We start from the raw sequence: 20,640 nt of genomic DNA, 5'->3' as shown, positions 1-20,640 counted from the left end.
GAGGAATGTTCAGATCTCCCACTAGTATAGTTTTTCTATCTATTTCATCCTTGAGATCCTCTATTTTCTCCTTTAGAAATTTGGATGCTATGTCATTTGGTGAATACGTGTTGAGTACTGATATTTCCTCATTGTCTATACTTCTTTTTATCAGGATGTAATTACCTTCCCTATCTCTTTTAACTAGATCTATTTTTACTTTGGCTTAGTCAGATATCATGATTGTGATGCCTGCTTTCTTTTTATCAGTTAATGCTCAATAGACTTGGCTCCATCCTCTTACTTTGACCCTATGCGTATCTACCTTCCTCATGTGTGTTTCTTGTAAACAGCACATGGTAGGGTTTGGGATTCTAATCCACTCTGCTATTTGCTTGTGTTTTATGGTGAGTTCATTCCATTCACATTCAGAGTTATGATTACCAGCTGTGTATTTCTCAGTATTTTGATTTCTATTCCTATTCCTGCCTTTTCTTCTTTCACTATTTCCTTCTACACCAATGTTTGTTTTTAATCAGTGCCCCTAATTTCCACCCTTATTTTACTTCCCTTTTGACCCCCTCCGTTCTTATTCCCCCCTTATTTTCTTTACAGTCTTTTAAAACTACACCCTAACCCTCTCCCTCCCTTGTACTTCTTCCCTCCCCACCAGTTCGTTTGTTACCCTTCTATTTCCCTATAGGGTGCAAATCAATTCTCTGCCCCAGTGGATTGGATTGTTCTTCCTTCTTTGAGTCAATTTCAATGCACATAAGAGTTGAGTATTTCCTATCTCCAAGCTCTTTACCCTTCCAGTGTATTGATGTTCTCCCCCCTCTCACCATGAGCTTCTTTGTGGCATATAAATCTATCCCCTTTTGTTTCTTTTCCCATTTAATTTAGTATTAACATCTCTTTTTAGTTCTAGTTGTATATATATATATATATATATATACATATATATATATTTACATATATACATACACACATATATGTGTATTTATGTATGCATATATCTATATACCTATTTATGTCTTGTCCTTTCATCCTATACAGTTTGTCACTGTTCCCTCTGAGTGTAGTTCTTCTAGCTGCCCAGGTGATAATAACATTTTTTAAGAGTTACCAATGACCTCTTTTCTTATAGGGATACATATCATTTTTTTAAACCCTTACCTTCCATCTTGGAGTCAATACTTTGTCTTGGTCTTCCCCACTCTAGGTCTGGTGTTCTGTGCTATCCAGCAGCCTCTTTTATCTATCACTTTCAACAAGTCTAATGATGGCTCGTAATCATTCTTTGCATCAGGAATACATTCTGGATCTTGTGCCATAGAAGAACCTACAAATAAATGTGTTTCAGGCAACCTTAAGTTGCCCATTATTTCCCCCCATTGATAGGCAATCCTGAGGGCAAGGACTGTGTTTCACTTTTCTTTGTATTTTCAGTAATGCTTATGAAATGCTTGTTGAGGAGGCAGGTAGGTCGCTCAGCGGACGGAGAGCGAGGCTTAGAGATGGGAGGTCCTGGGTTCAAATGGGCCAGTCACTGAACCCTCATTGCTTAGCCCTTACCACTCTTCTGCCTTGGAACCAGTACACAGTATCGATTCTAAGATGGAAGGTGAGGGTTTAAAAAAAGAAAGAAATGGTCGCTGACAAGTCCCTTATCAATGACAAGATTCCTGTTTCTTTTCTTCTCATTTTAATGTTCACCCATTTGGCTGGGTATTTGCTTCCTGATCTTTTTGTTGTTGATCTCGAAAGCCCAGCCTAGTCCTTGGCATCCCGGGGCAGAGATGATTATGAGGGGCAAAGTTCCCTTCAGCTCCATAATGAAAGCATCCTATCAAGTGGTTTAATAAAGTGTGTTAATTTTGCAGAATGGTAACCTCATATTAAGAGGTGTTTTGTGCTTCTATTTAGAGCCCGTCTGGGTAGGGGAGAGGAAGGAAGCTCCTCAGAAAGCAGGAGCCCCAACACAGATTAGAACAAGACGCACTATTATTGGCACCTCAAGGCTGCATGCTGGGTAGGGCATAGGCTGTAATCATCAGCACAGGGAGATGAGCAATGCACTGGGAGTCAAGGCACCTGGCTATGAATTCTGATTTTGGCCATTATCTGACTATAAGAAGTGGAAGGGATGCCTCACCCAGCAGTCCTGCTCCCTTGAGAGCAGGGCTCCTCTTCACGGACTAAAAGAACATGTGAAAAACGAATGGCGTTGTTCATGAGACTAGATTAGGGATTCTGGCCATATCGAGTAGCTTGCCCATTTGTGACAGCACCCAGAATTCATAAATCTGACTGATGTGGATGGTTCATTTCATTCAAACATTGGAGGGCCTTCCAGGTGCACGGCACTGGAATCAAATCCCACGGTGGATACTCAGACAAAGAATCTGTAGGCTCAACCCTTGAGATAACTGCAGGAGCTTTTACAAGAGATAGCTGGTGGGGGGCAGCTCGGTGGCTCAGTGGATGGAGAGTCAGATCTAGAGATGAAGGTCCTGGGTTCAAATATGATTCAGACACTTCCCAGCTGTGTGACCCTGGGCAAGTCACTTGACCCCCATTGCCTAGTCCTTACGGCTCTTCTCCCTTGGAGCCAATACACAGTATTGATTCTAAGATGGAAGGTGAGAGCTTAAAACAAAAATCAGGAGATAAAAAGATTTTTCTCCCCTTCTTTTCCTCACTGCATTTTTTATTTATGTAAAAATGTTCACCTAAGTTTTAATATTCTTTCTTCAAATGACTTAATTGTACAGATAAATGAATGGTAACAGGAAAAAAAACTGCATTCTTTTTTAAAAGCTGCATGCCTGCTCAGAATTCAGTTACACTAAGCAAATTTGCCCGAGGCTGTTCCAGGCCTCTTGCTGGAATCTATTTCAATACCCTGGGAGTGGTTTTATTCTGGTGTTCCTTAAGCTGAACTCAAAATTCTTGTATGTGCTTATTTGGGGCAGATTTAAAAATCAATCTCCTCTTCACTCAAAGTCCATTTTCTCTAGTTCTATTCTCTAGACGTTGGTCCTCCTTTTTTCTGAATCTCCCTCCTCCCATTTGCCATTGCTATTGGCTCCCCACTATAGAACCACAGGCTGAACCAACCATCCTGGAACCATGCCATTGGAGGGTGTGGAGGCAACTCTTCCTACCATATCAGAGAGAAGGAAGCAGTAAAACAGATCTATGAGCCTACAAAACCATAGGACTAAATACCTCCTGCTTAACGAGGTGTTTCTGAATAAGGTTTTGCTACAAGTCCCTTATTCTATATAAGAAGTAATTATTAAGTGCCCACTTCATACAAGCCATAGGGGGAAAAATCTTTGCCCTTAAGGAGCTTACGTTACAGTAGGGTGATATAGCACATACAGACGTATATGTGAGAAGCAGCTGGGTGGCTCAGTGGATAGAGCCACCAGGTCTGGAGTCAGGAAGACTTAGGTTCAAATCTGGCCTCAGACACTTCCTATCTGTCATTTAACCCCCAATTGCCTACCCCTTAATGCTGTTCTGCCTTGGAACCAATACGTAGTATTGATTCTAAGACAGAAGGTAAGAGTTGTTTTGTTTCCTTTTCTTTCTTTTTATTTTTTAAAACCCTTACCTTCTGTCTTGGAGTCAATACTGTGTATTGGCTCCAGGGCAGAAGAGTGGCAATGGGGGTCAGGTGACTTGCCCAGGGTCACACAGCTGGAAAGTGTCTGAGGCCAGATTTGAACCTTGGACCTCCTGTCTCTAGGCCTGGCTCTCAATCCACTGAGCTACCCAGCTGCCCCTCTTTCTTTTTTTAAAGAGAGAATTAACAGCTAGGTAAAAGAGGCACAAAAACCCCCCAAAATGGAAGAACAGGAGACAAAAGCTCGCTGAAGAAAATAATTTCTTAAAAATTAGAATTGGGCAAGTGGAAGCTAATGTCTCTATCAAATTTCAAGAAACAATAAAAGAAAGATCAAAGGATTGAAAAAAAAAAGGGAGAATATGTGAAATATCTCATTGGGGGCAGTGGGGGAGGGGGGGAGGACAAATGACCTGGAAAATAGATCAAGGAGAAATCTAAGGGTTCCTGGACTATTTGAAACCATGATAAAAAAAAAAGAGCCTAGATGTTGTATCTTGAGAAGTTATAATCAGATCCTGAGGGCAAAATAGAAATGGAAAGAATCCACTGATTATCTCCTGAAAGAGATCTTCAAATGAAAACTTCCAAGGAGTTAGATGTGAGGTTTTTCTTGATTGTTAATGCCCTAACACCAAAATTATCTAGTATCTATTTTGTATAAATGACTGAATCTTGATTTGTTTAATTTTTTCAATTTAATTTTATAAAAAAAAAAATTTTCCATGGTTACATGATTGATATTTTTTCCCTCCCCCCCTTCCCATAGCCAATGCACAATTCCACTGGGTTTTACATGTGTCATTGATCAAGACCTATTTCCATATTATTGATATTTGCACGAGGATGATTATTTAGAGTCTGCATCCCCAATCATATCCCCATCGACCCATGTGGTCAAGCAGTTGTTTTTCTTCTGTGTTTCTGCTCCCATAGTTCTTTCTCTGGATGTGGATAGTGTTCTTTCTCATAAGTCCCTCAGAAAATCTTGATGATTTTATCTTCCCTGAAGGTAGAGCTATTTCATTTTTGCTTTTGTGCCTGTTACATAGTAGGGACTTAATAAATTATTGATTTAAAAAAAGATTTGCAAAGTTCTTCATATTTGTTATCTCATTTGATTCTCACAATAACCCTATGAGGCAGGCACTATTGTTATATTTATTTACAGATGAACAAATTGAAGCACTGTGAGGCTATGATTTGCCCAAGGTCACACAAACATTAAGTTTCTGGGGCAGACTTTGAACTCAGGTCTTCTTAACTTTTTATTGACTTGAGAATGTTTTTCAATGCCATAATCAACCATGTCTCCAGGGAATCTGTGATGAAGCCTGGTGCTCACCCTGACAAAAAGATGGACATAAGGTACAGTGACATAAAATATGTTTTTGGACCCAGCTACTATGTAGCTTGACTATTTTGCTTGACTATCCTAATTTGTTGCAAAGGCCATTCCCTCCCCTCCCCCCTTTTTCTCTTGGTATTAAAACACACACACACACACATACACACACAACCTCTTAATTTTTTAGTAACAACTCTTAAAAAAAATTGTCATCCCCATCTCACAATTACATAAAGTTTACAACATTAAAAAAAAATGAGTCCTGAATTCTGTCCAAATCCTCTCCCAACCACATCCTCCCTGCCCTAGCTGAGATGGTAAGCAATCTCATAGATTTTATATATGCAATCATGTAAAACGTTTTTCTATATTAGTCTGTTTGTGGAAGGAAATGAACAAAAAAAAATTTTAAGAAAGTGAAAAAAGTTTGCTTTGGACTGGATTCAGACTCCATCAGTTCTTTTTCTGAAAACAGATGGTATTTTTTAGCATGAGTCCTTTGGGATTGTTTTGGATCATTGTATTGCTGAGAATAGCTAAGTTATTCACAGTTCATTGTACAGTATTGCTGTCACTTTGTAAAATGCTCTGCTTACTCCACTCGTTTTCAGTTCATCTAAGTCTTTCCAGGTTTTTCTGAGTTCCTCCAAATTAGCATTTCTTATAGCACAATAGTATTCCATTACAATCATAAACTATAACTTACTCAGCCATTCCCAAATTGATGGGTAACCCTTCATTTTTTAATTCTTTGCCTGCTTTAAATATTTTTGCACATTTAAGTTCTTCCCCCCTGCCCCCTCCCCCCTTTAAAAATATCTTTGGGATACAAATCTAGCAATGGTATTGCTGGGTCAAAGGGTATGTACTGTTTTATAGCCCTTCCAAAATGCTCTCCAGAAAGATTGGATCAGTGCATTAGTGTCTCAATTTCCCCACATCACCTTCAAGTTTTGTCATTTCCCTTTTCTGTCATGATAGCCAAACTGATAGGTGTGGGATGGTACCTCAGAGTTGTTTTAATTTGCATATAGCTCAGTGGATTGAGAGCCAAGCCTAGAGATGGGAGGTCCTAGGTTCAAATCTGGCTTCAGCCACTTCCCAGCTGTGTGAACCTGGGCAAGTCACTTGACCCCCATTGCCTAGCCCTTACCACTCTTCTGCCTTGGAGCCAATACACAGTATATATATATATACATATACATATATATATATAAATAATATACAGTATATATATAAGGGTTTAAAAAAAAGAAATAACTTGACTGGCATCAATGAATTTACATTATTTTTTCATTTGACTAGGGAGTTTTATTGGCTGAGAACTGTCTGTAGCCTTTGATCATATATCAATTGGGAAATGAATAACTCATTTCTTTATGTATTTGAAAAATTAGGTCTTTAGTAGAGAGAATTATAAAAATTATTTTTTACCATTATGATTGTGTATTACTCTTCATCCTATTCTGCACCCCATTTATCCTACTCTTTCCCTTTATTCTGTCCATCCTCAAAAGCCTCTGACTACCACATTTCCCAACTTGTCTTCTCTTCTTTCAACATTTCCCTTCTCTTATCCCTTCCCCCTCTTACTTTCCTGTAGGGTAAGATACATTTCTATAATCAATTGATTATGTTCTTCCCTATTTGGGCCAATTCTGATCAGAGTAAGGTTCAAGTGCTCCCCTTCCCCCATCTTTACCATTTTACCCTCCTCTGTAAAAGCTCTTTTGTGCTTCCTTTATGTGAAAATTACTGCATTTTATTTTTCCCTTTCCCCTTCTCCTAATGCATCACTTTCTCACCCCTTTTTTTCAGATATCCCATCATATTCAGCTCACATCCATGCCTTCTATCTAGATGTACTATTTCTAACTGAGCTAATAATGATAACATTCTTATGAGTTATAAGAATCATCTACCCATGTTAGTCTAACCTTACTGAATATTTTTTTAATTTCTCTTTCCTGTTTACCTTTTTATGCTTCTTTTGATTCTTGTATTTGAGAGTCAAATTTTCCATTTGGCTCTGGCATTTACATCAGGAATTTTTGAAAGTTCTCTATTTCATTGAATACCATTTTTTTCTCCTGAAGGATTATGCTGCTTTGCTAGGGAAGATGATTTGTGGTTGAAATCTTAGCTCCCTTGCCCTCTGGAATATCATATTGCAGACCCTCTGACCTTTTAATGTAGAAGCAGCTAAATTTTGTATTATTTTGACTGTTGTCTCCATGATATTGAAATTGTTTCTTTGTAGTCATTTGCAAAATTTTCTCTCTGATTTGGGAGTTCCGGAATTTGGCAACAATATTCCTGTTGATCAGTGGATTGTTTCAATTTCTATTTTATCCTCTGGTAAAAAATAGAGTATCAGAGCAGTTTTCCTCAAAAATTTCTTGAAAGATGACCAAGTACCCCTCCCTTTTTATTTTCTTATTTAATTTTAAATCATGGTGTTTAGGAGGTCCAATAATTCTTAGATTACATCCTGGATTTTCCAGGTTGGTTGTTTTTCCATTGAACTGTTTCACATTTTCTTCTTTCATTCTTTTAACTTTGTTTCTTGACGTTTCATGAAGTTATAAGCTTCCACTTGTCCAATTCTAATTTTTAAGGTACAAGTTTCTTGAGGGTGCTATATACGTTTTTTCATTTGGCCAATTCTACTTTTTAAGGAGTTGTCTTCAGTGGATTTTTGTGTCTCTATCAATTTGCCTATTGTTTTTTAAAGATATTTTTTCATTTTTAAAATCTTTTTTGAGTTTCTCCAGTACTTCTTTTTGGGCTTGAGACCAATTCATATTATTCTGGGAGGCTTTGGATACACCAGTTTTGATTTTGTCTCCTGAGTTAGTGTTTTGATCTTCCTTGTCACCAAAATAACTTCTATGTTTTTTTTTCTTTTTAATTCTTTGCTCATTTTCCAGCCTTTTTTTCTGTTAAAAAACTGTTAAAATTGGGCACTATTCTAAACTTAAAGGTTCCTTGTGCAGCTGCCTTTAAAGCTAAGTCTGCAAATCTTTAAGTTTTCAGTTCTTCCAAAGTGGTATGATATAAGGAAAGGTGTGCTTAATACTCTCCCAGCCTGTGAGCAACCACAAGCACTCTTTTCTGCCTTGGAACTGTGACCAAGATCTCCTACTCCTGTGGCTGAAAACACTGATTTGTGCTAGTATTCTTCTAAGACCAAGAGCTAGGACTGTGAGCTGATCTGCATTTGAGCAATTCAACAAATCTTACACCCAGAGCTTGCAAAGAGACCCCTGTAATTTCCTTCTGAGCAGTTTCTGAACCCCGCTCCCTTACCAGCTGTGGCTGAAAGCTCCAGAAGCCATTATTGCTAATTCAGCTGCCCTAGGGCCTGTTGCCAACTGTAAAAAATGGAGATTTGCAGTCCTTGGTACTTCCCAGAATTCCCTATAATCTCACCTGGGTCTCCACCTGGGGTGAGATCACAATTTAGTATTTAAAGGGTTCTCTGCCTCCCAATTTTTAAAAATTTGTTCTTTTGTACATATTCTCTACATTTCACTGTGACCTTCTGAGGGGTTGGGAATTTGATATAAACATTAAAAATGGGGCACTGTGTATTTAACCTTTGAAAGGGTTACTTCTTTGCTCTCACCTTTTATGGATGAGGAGATGAAGCCATTTCTTATCCTATAGATGTGAAGCACTTTCAATTCTAAACTGTGTTTGAAATGTAGCATCTGAAATTCTTTTTGGTGTACTTAATGATGTATGTGCTTGTTTGTCTCACCATGTGTCACGACATCCTGGACATTAAACAACTGACTGCCTTTGTATAGACTTTCTTAATGCCAATCGTTTGTTTAGGAAATCTAGAGCATCCATTTACAATAACTCTGGAGAAAATTTTAATTTAAATGTCACAGATAATGTCCTGGTATTGATTACTACCATGTTTATGCTACATCGTTGTAATTAATATTAAACAATGATTTTTTCCTAAAAAAAACACCTGGAGATGACAAAATGTACTGAGTAGATTGTAAATAGGCTAATCAGCCTAGGCACATGGTTTTTTCTATTTTGTGTTTTCTTTATCCTTAATTCTAATAATCCTTAATAAACCTCACAAAATATAATACCTTTTTTTACTAGAAACTAATTTAACTGTTACAGTTAATGGCAACCTCTAGATTGGATGAGAATTTCTCAAATAATAAAAAAAAAGATAGCCTAGATAATTATTTTTTTAAGCCATGTTTCTCTGGCCAAGGTTTTTACCCTTGCAAAGCTGTTGCTGATTCAGCTTGTTCCAGCCATTTGCTCCATACCTTCTTGATTTAGATTACTCACCTGGTCCCGGCCCTGCCCACCCAGCTGCTGTCTGCTTCTGTGCTCCTACAATCCAGACCCAGATTGCTCTCCCAGTCACGACCCACCCAGCTCCAGATCCAGTTCCAACAACTCTGGCCTCCAAGCCAGATCGAAGATTGCCCCAGGCTGCTGATAGCAGACCTAATTTCTTCAGTATCAAAAACCAGCTGGTAAAAGCTGGGGGGTGTTCTTTCCTTAGCCTCCACATGGCAGGGGGTGGGGGACAGGGGACCACAGGGAGGGAGAACGAGGAGAAGGAAGAGACTTTTCCAAATAGGAAGTTACAAGCATGGCTTATTTCAAAGGGTATCTTTTGAGTGCACTGATACTGTTATTTATCTCACCTGCGATTCAGGGGAAAAATTCTTCTCCCTGCAACTCTTTGGCCCAATTTGAGATTCCAAAAACCCACCCTCACTATGGGGAGGCAGTTCAGTGGATTGAGAGCCAGGCCTAGAGACGGGAGGTCCTGGGTTCAAATCTGGATTGACACTCTGTGTGGCCCTGGGTCAGTCACTTGACCCCCATTGCCTACCCTTTACCAATCTTCTGCCTTCTGACAATAGGCATCTAAATGGATTTAAAAAAAAACAAAAAACCAACAAACCTTAAAGAGACTGGAGGTTATATTTTTAAGGTATTTCAGACTTCAATGTTTTATAAAAATCTGTATTTTATTTCATTTTACTGATTTGTTTAAAATTTAATTTTGTTGATTTTAAGTTCATATCTGAATGTATTCAATACTATTCTGTTACACTGAATCTTTTTAATGTACTGGATTTTAACTACTGTTATATTCTGTTGTTTTTCCCCTATAACTATACTGAAAAAATATTATTGAATAAGTCCATATATAAAAACAGCCTTTTTCTGTTTTGACTTTGTAAATTGTCACATAAAGGATAGATGGACTCCATCAGAATGGTTTACAATTGTATAGCAACCTTTGGAAAATTTAATGAGCTAAATATCTCAAATTGATTTTAAGGGGTCTTTAGACATGATATTTAGAATATTTTTAACAATCTCTGGTCATTTTGCCTGCCCCTAACAGGAGGTAAGGTCCATTTTAGTAGCTGAAGTGAAATACAAATTTAATCCCCACCTCCCACATTTACCAAAATGTGAACAGATGGGACATCACAGTCTCATACCAAAGGAGCTGGGAAGTTAATCCCAGGGCATTGTATCCCTAGAAGACTCCCCAAAGAAGAGCATCTCTCATTTATAACTCTTCAGCTCACTTTACACAACATCAACAGTACAGGGGTTTGGGGTTTTTCCTAGACTCCTCTGCCACATTTTTTGTAATGATATCTAGATTTCTTGATGATGTTCTAGATCCAAATAAGTTTTACTTTGTTTAAAAATGTTTGCCAAGGTTGAAAGATTTGCTACGTTTGTAAAAATTGTGACAAATATCCATCAGTTCATAGGCTTTTAAAAATGCCATATAGCAACTTATGTGAAATATGATAGTGGGTTTGTTTGTTATTATAATTAATTGGGCTATTGAGAACTTTGGGGATATTGATACCTACATATTTGTACTACTGTTCTTTGTTAAAAAAAACTCTTACCTTGTGAAATTCATTTGCTTGTACTCACAGTGGATCATGGCCAGGCATGAAGAGGAATGGATCTCATTTTTGGTGAGAAAACCTTGTATTCTATATTTTCTTAGCTGACACAGTGTGTCAATGATTATAAACTATATTTTTATTTTTAAAACTTTTATTATATTTTTCTTGCATGTGCAATATACTATTTCAGTCTTTTGTTAAAAAAAATTATGGGACTTTGCTTAATGATGCTGTCTGATTCCAGGACAAGATATACAAAAGAGCCATTGCACAGGGCCAAAGAAGCACAAAGCTAAACCTGAATCGTGCCATAAGAGCACACAGGTCAAAAAAAAAAAAAAAGAGAAACCAATCCAGGAAAGATTGATGCACTTCCAAGCCAATACAAAGGACTTGAATCTAGTGTGAAGATTCAAGGTTGTGATGCTTAACATACGTTAAGACGTAGGCCTTCCTTGAATTCAAACTCTGTGAAAATACTTACAGATGAGTATCTCAAATTTGGCTCCTACCTGGCTCTTATAATCTGGTCCCTATCTGTCTTTAATAGTGTGGCAACTTTCTATAGTCCTGGCTACTGACTGGATAAATGCTTACTTGCTTATATCATTTTAATTGGGCCCTGATTCAAGGACCTGTTATAGATTTATCTTTCCTTTACTTAGAATTTTTATACACAAGACTTTGATAGTCTATATTTCATCCAGAAATTATCTTTTATTTTTATTTTTTCTGATTTTTTTATTTCTCTTGCCAATTGATTCATATATCTCATAACTCAGCCATGCATCCCTACATGATCCCTGTGTTTTTCAATCACCCTCTTCAGGGGGGTATGTAAAAATGTAAAATTTATTATTATTTTAAATTGCAAAGTTTAAATTCCTCGAGAGAGAAATTTTAGGTTAAGAAACATGCTACAAATCCAGAAACTGAACTGTTTGGAGACGACACCACGAAGCTGCCTCCACAGACCACAAGCTTCATGAGAAAGATCAAGAATGAATTTTGGGTGTGGTTGATTGAACATTTAATTTGTATGTATACTTTCATGCCAAAGGGGACTGCCCCTTAACTGGCTTTTTGTCAGTGTACCTAGCAATTATTAGTTTTGTTCTCTTTTCCTTTTATCCACAAATTATTGCAATCTTTAAGATGATTATGTATTCATGATCCTTTGGGGAAACTTTTCCCAATAGGATCATGGGGGGTGGGGGGTGGGGGTGGATGTAAAAACGGAGATTTGAACCCTAGACTTCAATCCCCAGAAGTTCATGGTACTTCCCAGAATTCCCTATAATCTCACCTGAGTCTCCACCTGGGGCGAGATCACAATTTAGTATTTAAAGGGCTCTCTGCCTCCCAAGAGCTCTCTTCCTCTACCTGGAGATGACAAGATGTAGCAAGTAGATTGTGAATGGGCTAATCAGCCTAGGCACGTGGTTTTTTCTATTTTGTATTTTCTTTATCCTTAATTCTAATAATCCTTAATAAATCTCATAAAATATAATACCTTTTTTTTTTACTAGAAACTAATTTAACTGTTACACAATATGGGTTCCTGTCTTGGGGTGCTGCTTTGCACTCCACTTCCACCTTGGTGCAATAGGTCTTTCAGGCTGGACTTCTAAATTGATTTAGGCTGAAACATTCTTTCACCCATCTTTTTATGGGTTATGCTGCTCCAGAATTCATTTTGAGGCATTATATCATAGTTGTTTGGAGGGCAATGTGATAGAAATAAGGTGGGTCTGTGCACTTCCTCTGCCATCTTGGTGCCCTCTTCTAACAACTCTAAGGTAGAAGGGCACGGGCTAGACAAGTAGGTCTCTTTTAATTGGATTATTGGGTAGCAAGTGATGCCCCTGCCAAAAAAAGGGCCTCTGAAATATATTTTTAAACTGCAAGGAAAAGAACAAATGGAAGTTCATAAGGAAGTTACAAAGAAAAGGGAGGGGGAAAAATATCTATATCTATATCTATATCTATAGTGGCAACTAGGTGGTCCAGTAGTGCCAAGCCTGGAGTCAAGCGGAACGAAATTCAAATCTGGGCTTGGATACTTCCTAGTTGTGTGACCCTGCGCAAGTTACTTAATCCCCTTTGCCTAGCCCTTGTGCTTTTGTCTTGTTACTAAGTTGAGTCGTTACTAAGACAGAAAGTAAGGGTTTAAAGAATACACACACACACACACATTCTCAATCTAATAGTTTCTTTGCCTCTTTCTTTCCCTTTCCCTAATGAAAATACAAAACTAAATAAAACTCTTCTAACAAATATGCATAGTCAAGCAAAACAAATTCCCTTATTGGCCATGTCTAAAAATCTTGCTCTCTTGTGTAGGGCAGTTTTAAAAGTAATGTTTGAATTTATCGTATGCAAACAAACAAACAAAAACCCAAGCAGTACACAGATTCGCTCTTTCATAAAGAATTTCCTCTTTGTGTTCTGTGCATAATGGTATTTAAGTTCAGAATAAAAAAGTAATTATTTTTTAAAAATTCACCAGGTGGCAGCTAAACTTCTCTAAGGAGGTAATCTACATTTGCTTTTTAACAAATAGAAGGCAATAACTTTACATATCAAAGCAGTTCATAGGATCATAGGAGTTAAAAGTAGGAGCCTCTGAAATAATCTAATCTAAATTCTCAAATTTACAGATTAGGAAACTGAGACTAAGAAATTAAGGGGTCAAAGCTCATCAGTACACAAGTACTAAGTGGCAGTTGGGGTTTATACCTGTTTGAAAATTTAATGTTCTCTTCATAAAACTAATTGATCAAGGCTTGAGGAAGAATAAAAAGGCTTTTTGGAGAATACTGAAATGAATATATGCAAATATACATTTTATCAGTAAAGAGAAAGCAAATGTGAAAAAATATATGCATTAGGCCTGCCTGAACTTGAATTTTCTTTGTGAATAACTCCTTCCAAGTCAAACCACCTTTTTAGTACCTAATCTCTCTCTATATAAACATATTTATATACATGTATTCTTAAATTATTTCTAGATATAAAAGTTTGACTTTTCTAGTAATTACCATGCATATAATAGAGCTGTTATTGTTCCAATTATCAACAAGAGTGGTACATGAGATTTTGTTAGGGCTCTGGCAAAATTACAAATTTGGCAGAAACTGAACTCTGCCCTCTCTCTCTTTGCCCGGGATGGACCATGAGTCCATGTTGTCTTTTGGCTGTCCAAATCCTAGTGTCCTAATGCAATGAATAAAAAAAGTATTAATTAAGCACTTGACTATATTCCAAATACTAGGCTAAATGCTAAGGATGCATAATAGAAAAGGCAAGACAGTCCTTATCCTCATGGGTTCACATTCTTAATTGGGGAGACAACACATTGCAGGAAAGAGATGCAGAGTGGATGTCAGGGCTGATCAGTCCTAAGGTTCAGGGATTGATAATAAGTCCAGGGGTTCTTAGGCTATATTACTGGGTCAGAAGACAGTGGTAGTGGGGGTGGGGATAGATCTGGTGCTTCTCAATCTGACCAAAAGGAGTATTATTAGAGATTCCCATCTCATCCAAGTCTTGTGAGTTGTCATGCAAGCCTGAATGGGTAATGGACAGCCTTGGTAGGAGAGGCAAAGGAGTAGTGGATCTTTGATTCACTGAATTTTAAGTACCTATCTTGGTGGAAGGCACTGGAAATGATAAGAGGAAAAGCCCAATGGATCCCATCTATACCTGTCCTACCCACAAAATGGCCCAGAAGCTAAAATTATTCATATCTCTTTCACCGTAAAAATTTCCATTCCAAGGCCACCCACTCCTATACAGAAAAATAAGACATTTCTATAAAGTTGCTGATTTTTGCTTTAAAAGCAACCATTTCTACCACAACCCTAAACTATAGTTTCAAAGCAACAGCATACCTAGGTTTTATGCTGATGAAAATTGAAGTCAATATTTGAATGGGCAGGGGGCAAATGAAGGGGATTTTACTATGAATTTTTGGTAAAATTTAACAAGTTGAGCTTTATGCAGTAAGTTTTCTATCTTTAACTTCGGTATGGTACCACAGATATTTCCTAACACTGGAAACAGTACAAATTTTCACTGAAATTCATAGCCTGGGACAGTGATAATGATAGCCCACTTTTATGATGGTTTTAACTTTTACAAAGTACTTCCTCCCATTGTATAGATGAGAAAACAGAAAGAGTAAGTGCTTTGCATGTCAGAGCTAGGACTCAATCAAGGTCTATTGACTTCAAGATCATCGTTTTCCAAACTGACTTTCAATTTAACGATATATAAATTATAACAGTAAGAGTATCAATGACCTTTTTTTAAAATTATGTCTTAGATTTTCTTATCCAGTAAAAAGCAAATTCAAACTTCTGAGAATTACCAAATGCAATTTTATTGTTTACAAAACAAACAATGATCATTAAGGTAAAAGGGACAGAGAAATCCTCAGTTGAAGGTCCGGTAAAAGGCATCCCTAATGCAGTTTTAGAACAAAATAGCTCTTTTAAAAAGTTGTAAAAGAAGGCCAATTCTGGTGACATCAATGCACCAAAAAATACCAGATAGATAGTATAGTCTACAAAAAAAAAAAGGCCTAAAGTGTTAACCAGTGCAACAGAATATGCCCTAAAGTAAATCATATTACAGTTCACATTTTCCATGAAAGTCAACCTTTATCTCTAGGGAGGAGAATGAGAGAGACATAGTAACTGCCCATCAGGTTGGGAGAGCAAAGCTCCTGAGCTGATTAACTTTTCCACTTTCCATAAAGCTTTGTCCAACTGACTTTGAAAAGAGTCATCAAACATCCTACTTGTTTCTTCTTTAAGCTCTCTTAGAATAGACAGGGTGGACTCATCACTGGCATTCAGGATTCTCCCAAAGAACTTGCTCCACAAATCACTGTTTCTTAGCCTAAAAACATACAAAGTCATTTTCAGTAGGGTTAGACATGTAACAGAATTCAATCAAGATTCTTTTTGTGTTTAGCCAATAGAACTGTTTTGCACGAAGATGTAAGAGAATATATGTCAAAAGGGTTGGATGCCAAAAATGGAGGGGAAAAAAAGAGGAAATGATCATATGTTTGCCAAGCTGCTAGAATCATATCTTTTGCTACAATAGATCCATGCATAGGGAAGAGGAGGGAATAATTAAAATAGCCCATTGGAAGCCCACATTCCCACAGGCATAGACTCGAAGAGACCATAGGGGAAAAAAAGGGTCAAAATGTACATTAAGAGAAAGAAATCTTTTCATTTGATCCAGTCATTCAGATGGGATGTTATAACTTGGATACATTATAGTGGGCCAAATATAAGAAAATGAATGTTATTTCCTCTACCTTTTTGCAAGCCCAATGGAAGGAGCACTGTAAGATATTTTACTGCATTTCCCTCATCTCTAGATCCAAAAAGAGAGAAAGAGAGAAAAAGAGAGATTGAGGCAGTTAGGTGGCTAAGGGACTAGAGTGCCAGGTCTAGAGATAGGAGGTCCTAGGTTCAAATTTGACTTTAGGTACTTCCTAGCTGTGTGACCCTGGGCAAGTTTCTTTACCCAAAATGCCTGGCTTATAACTACTCATTTGCCTTGGAACTAATATTTAGTATCAATTCTAAGACAGAAGGGTAAAGGTTTAAAAATATTTTGGCAAAAAAAGCAAAAAAACAAAAGCAAAATACAAAAAAAAAACCCTTCCATCCTAGTGTTGTATAAAATTGGGCTGTAGGAGACACAGATGAACCCTACTTGTCCCTCATTGTGTTAGCTGTGTTAATAATCAACCTGAGAATCACAAGATGAGGAAACTCAGGAGATTAAAAGACATGCTCAAAATTATATAGCTAACTAAGCTAGCAAAGATGGAAACTACAATTCCTAGCTGAAAGACCAACCTCACATATCTTAAAATAATTTTGTTATAACCTAAAAGAAAAGGAATCATAATGGGTCAAACCTTACATAGCAATAGTAGTTCTAAAAGGTTTGAGAATACAATACAAGCCAATTATAAAAGAATTCAACACTGGACAATTACAAAAAATTATTTTCATTAAAATCTTTAGAAATTTAAATTTTATTCAATAAACATTTATTGTCTACTAAGTACAAGATACTTTGATAGGTATTGGGAATACAAAGACAAAAATGAAACGATTCCTGCCCTCAAAGAGCTTACATCCTCCTGGGCTATGCAACAAGTAAACAAATACAGATACAACTAAGGAGATCAAGAATAAGCTTCTCTACAAAGTTTGGGTTGCATCTTGAAGGAAGCTAGAAGCCAGAAGGGAGTGCATCCAAAGTATGGCAGGCAGCTTGTGCCAAGATGTTGAGGCAGGAGACAGAATGCTGAGTTAGAAGAATTGACAGTTATGCATGTTTGACTGGAAAAAAGAAAACACAAAGGGCAATAACAAGAAATAAGTCTGGAAACATAAGCCAGAAGAATCTTAAACAGGGTAGTGGCATGATCAGTCCTGGACCTTAGGAAGATAGTTTTGTGAGCTATGTGAAGGATGAATTGGAAAGGGGAGAAGATGGAAGTGGAGACAGGAAAGGAGGCCACTGTAATAGTGCAGCTGAGAGGTGAGGTGAAGAGGAGCTGAACTAAGGGGATATATGAGGGGCTATGAAGAACAGTCATCTGTATGATGAGGGAAGGGGATATATCCCATTCAGGCAATCAGTGATGCAAGACTAGAACTCAGGAGTGAAACAAGGTCTGGATATATAGATTTGGAAGTCATCTGCATAGAAATGGTTAAACCCATGGGAGCTGGCAGGAACACACCAAGAGAGGGTCTAGAAAGACTTGTGGTGGAGAGGAATAGGATGTTGGGGAAGAGAGAAGGAAGACTTATTCTTTAGTAGGAGGTAAGAGATGCATAATGATGCAGCAAAGGGGACTGAATTTAGAGAAAAAAAGTAAAAGGTCAGATATAAGAATGAGAAGCCAGGCCTGTAGAAACCGAGTGAATTCAACTGAGTGTTGGCTCAGTGTCAAAAGCTACAGAGAGCAAGAGGCATGAGGAATAAGAAAAGAACAGAGGCATTTTAGTTGATAGGGGATAAAACTAGAATGCAAAGGCTTGAGAAGAAAGCCAGAGATGACTTAATTTTTTTTTTTCCCTAAACCAATGCTTTAAAAAAAAATTGAGCTTTCCAAGTCCTTTGATGCCTTATGGCAATAAAGAGGTGACCTTAGGTTTCTGAAGCTCTGCCAGCAGAGCACAAGTTCTGGTGGGTTCTACGATACTGGCAAAGCTTCAAGCACAATACTAGCCACAAGCAATGTCTGCTTTCCCAGATTCAATTTAGCTAAGCATGCAATAGCTCATCACCCATAAAACCAAGAAAAATATAAAATAGCCTTCCTTGTGTGGTCTGTCCCTGTCTACTTCTGCAATGATAGCTGAAGAACAGTAGGAAAGGAGGGTAGATGATGCAATACCATTTGCTCATAAATGAGGCAAATAAAGAAGTTGGTTTTGCTCTGAATCAACAAGAAACATCCTTTATCTCTTCAGGCCTTTGTAGCTAAACTCTTCAAAATGGCTCACTCTGTCTCCTTCCACTTCCTCATAATCTGGCCTCCAAAATTGCTTTCTTCAGAATTACCTGTGATCTCTTAGTTGTCAAATCCAATGGTCTTTTCTCATTCTTCATTCTCCTTGATCTCTCTAGCCTTTGACAATGTTGATCATTCTCTCTTACTTGGTATTTTCTTCTCTTTGTTAGTTCTCCTATCTATCTGCCCACTCCTCTATCTCCATTACTCCATTCTCAGGCCCATCATGCTCTCTAATCATAGGTTACCACCCCACCCCCCATCTTCTTCCCTTGTACTGCTGTACTTGATCTCATTAATTTTCATATACTTAATTACTACCTATATGTTAACCAATCAAATCTATCTATCTTGCCCATATCTCTCTCTGTTGACCTCCAGTTTCCCATCTCCAGCTGTCTTTGGGACATCTTAAACTAGATGTCCAGTAGATATCTTCAATTCATCATGTGCAAAACTGAACTCATTCTCTTTCTTCCTAATCCCTCTCTGCCTTCTAACTTTTCTATGACTGTTGAGGACACCACCACCTGCCCAGTCCCTCAAGCTTGCAACCAAGTGTCATCTTTGAGTCTACCCTATCTCGCACCCCATATAGCCAATCAGCTGCCAATGCCCGCCAATTTCACTTATGCAACATCTCTTTCACATACAACCCCTTCTCTCCTCTGACTCTGGCATCACCCTAGTACACACCTTCATCACCTCACGTCTGGAATACTGCAATATCCTGCTAATGTCTCTGCCTGTCTCAAGTTTCTCCCTACTCCAATCCATCGGCTACTAAGTGATTTTCCTAAAGCACAGGTCTGACCATGCCACTATTCAGTAAACTCCAGTGGATCCCTATTACCTCTAAGGTCAAACAAAAAATGTTTTGTTTGGCATTCAAAGCCCTTCATAATCAGCCCCCTCCTACCTTTCTAACATTCTTAAACCTTACTACCTACCACATACCCCTTCAATCCTGTAACAACGGCATCCTTGCTCTTCCATGGAACAAGACACTCTATTGTGGGCTTTATCTCTGGCCACATAGTAGTCACTTAATAAAGGTTTACTGACTGACAATGCTTTTTCTGTACTCTCTATACTGAAATGTTAATGTTTGTTCTATAAAGACAAACTTTTCAAACATTATCTCATATAATCCTTATAAGAGTCCTATGAGATGGGTAATGGAGCATTATGTTTGTTTAAAAAAAGAAGACTAGGCCTAAAGAGGTTAGGTAACTTGCCTGAGATCACCTACCTGCAAGAGTGAAAGAGCTGGTTCAGAAACAAGTTAATTTAGTAATACTTACTTGGAAAGGCTCTGGAGGAGTTTCCATTGGGAACCATCCCAGGCAACCTGTAAATGATCCTTAAACAATAGCAAATGTGCTAAATCAGCAATACCAATCAAGTCGACCTGAAATGAGCAAAAAAGTCCATCAGCTAAAGTAATTTCCCATTAATTACCATGGCAGCTAATAAAGGAAAAGTTTGAAGATTAATGTTGAAGTGCTTAAGTCCACTTCATGATCTCTTTTTCAGCAGTCTAGGGCTAGTTCTTACTCACCAAATGATCTTATATTTATGCTATTTTTTAATATCTTTCTCATTAGAACATAAGTTCCTTGCATATAAAGATGGTCTCATTCATTATCCTTGTATTGCCAATGCTTTGCATAGTGTCTAAAACATAGCAGGTGCTTAAATACTTGACTGAAGGGCAGTTAGATAGCATAGCAGATAGAGCATCAGGCCTAGAGTCAAGAAGACATGGATTCAAATCTGACCTTGGATACTTTCTAGCTGTGTGACCTTCAGCAAGTTACTTAGCCTGGCCTTTGCCCTTCTCTCTTAAGAGCTGATACTAAGAAAGAAAGGGAGGGAAGATGAGAGAGAAAAAAAGATACAATAAAGATACGATTTGATTGTCCTTGCCACAGAACTGACCAGCAGGAACAACTCCAGGAACTGGCCTTATGAAAAGGATAAATAATTATTAGGGGAAAATAAGATTTGGGGTTTTAATTAAGAGTTTGGCAAGTGTGAATCCTTGGGTGGAACTCTGAGCTAAGGTCTTGCTTAGGAATTCTGTGAGACCCGAGGAGTTGGAAATTCTGTTAAGTCCAACTGTCACAGTCTTTCTCTGATGTTCCCTGCCAAGAGAGGAGGCAAAAACCTTGGCTCTTGGAAT

The 20,640-nt window shown here is 37.8% G+C and overlaps 1 protein-coding gene across 5 annotated transcripts in view; it reads right to left on the bottom strand.

Annotated features, from left to right (window-relative positions):
* Window positions 1–15,253: 15,253 nt before the first annotated feature.
* The window catches only part of BUB1B (BUB1 mitotic checkpoint serine/threonine kinase B), an 87,512-nt gene continuing 82,125 nt past the window's right edge, over window positions 15,254–20,640 (bottom strand). For all 5 annotated transcript variants that reach the window (XM_056810257.1, XM_007480038.2, XM_007480039.3 and 2 more), the window contains 2 exons: window positions 19,760–19,866; window positions 15,254–15,799 (listed from right to left, as the gene is read on the bottom strand). In XM_056810257.1, the coding sequence (XP_056666235.1) occupies window positions 15,565–15,799; window positions 19,760–19,866 (342 nt within the window). In that variant the 3' untranslated portion in view covers window positions 15,254–15,564. The remainder of the gene's footprint in view (window positions 15,800–19,759; window positions 19,867–20,640) is intronic.

Source organism: Monodelphis domestica, chromosome 1, assembly GCF_027887165.1.
Source record: "Monodelphis domestica isolate mMonDom1 chromosome 1, mMonDom1.pri, whole genome shotgun sequence".
NCBI classification, from domain to species: Eukaryota; Metazoa; Chordata; class Mammalia; order Didelphimorphia; family Didelphidae; genus Monodelphis; species Monodelphis domestica.
The sequence above is the reverse complement of the archived record's forward strand: the minus strand, read 5'-3'. Positions and strand labels throughout refer to the sequence as shown.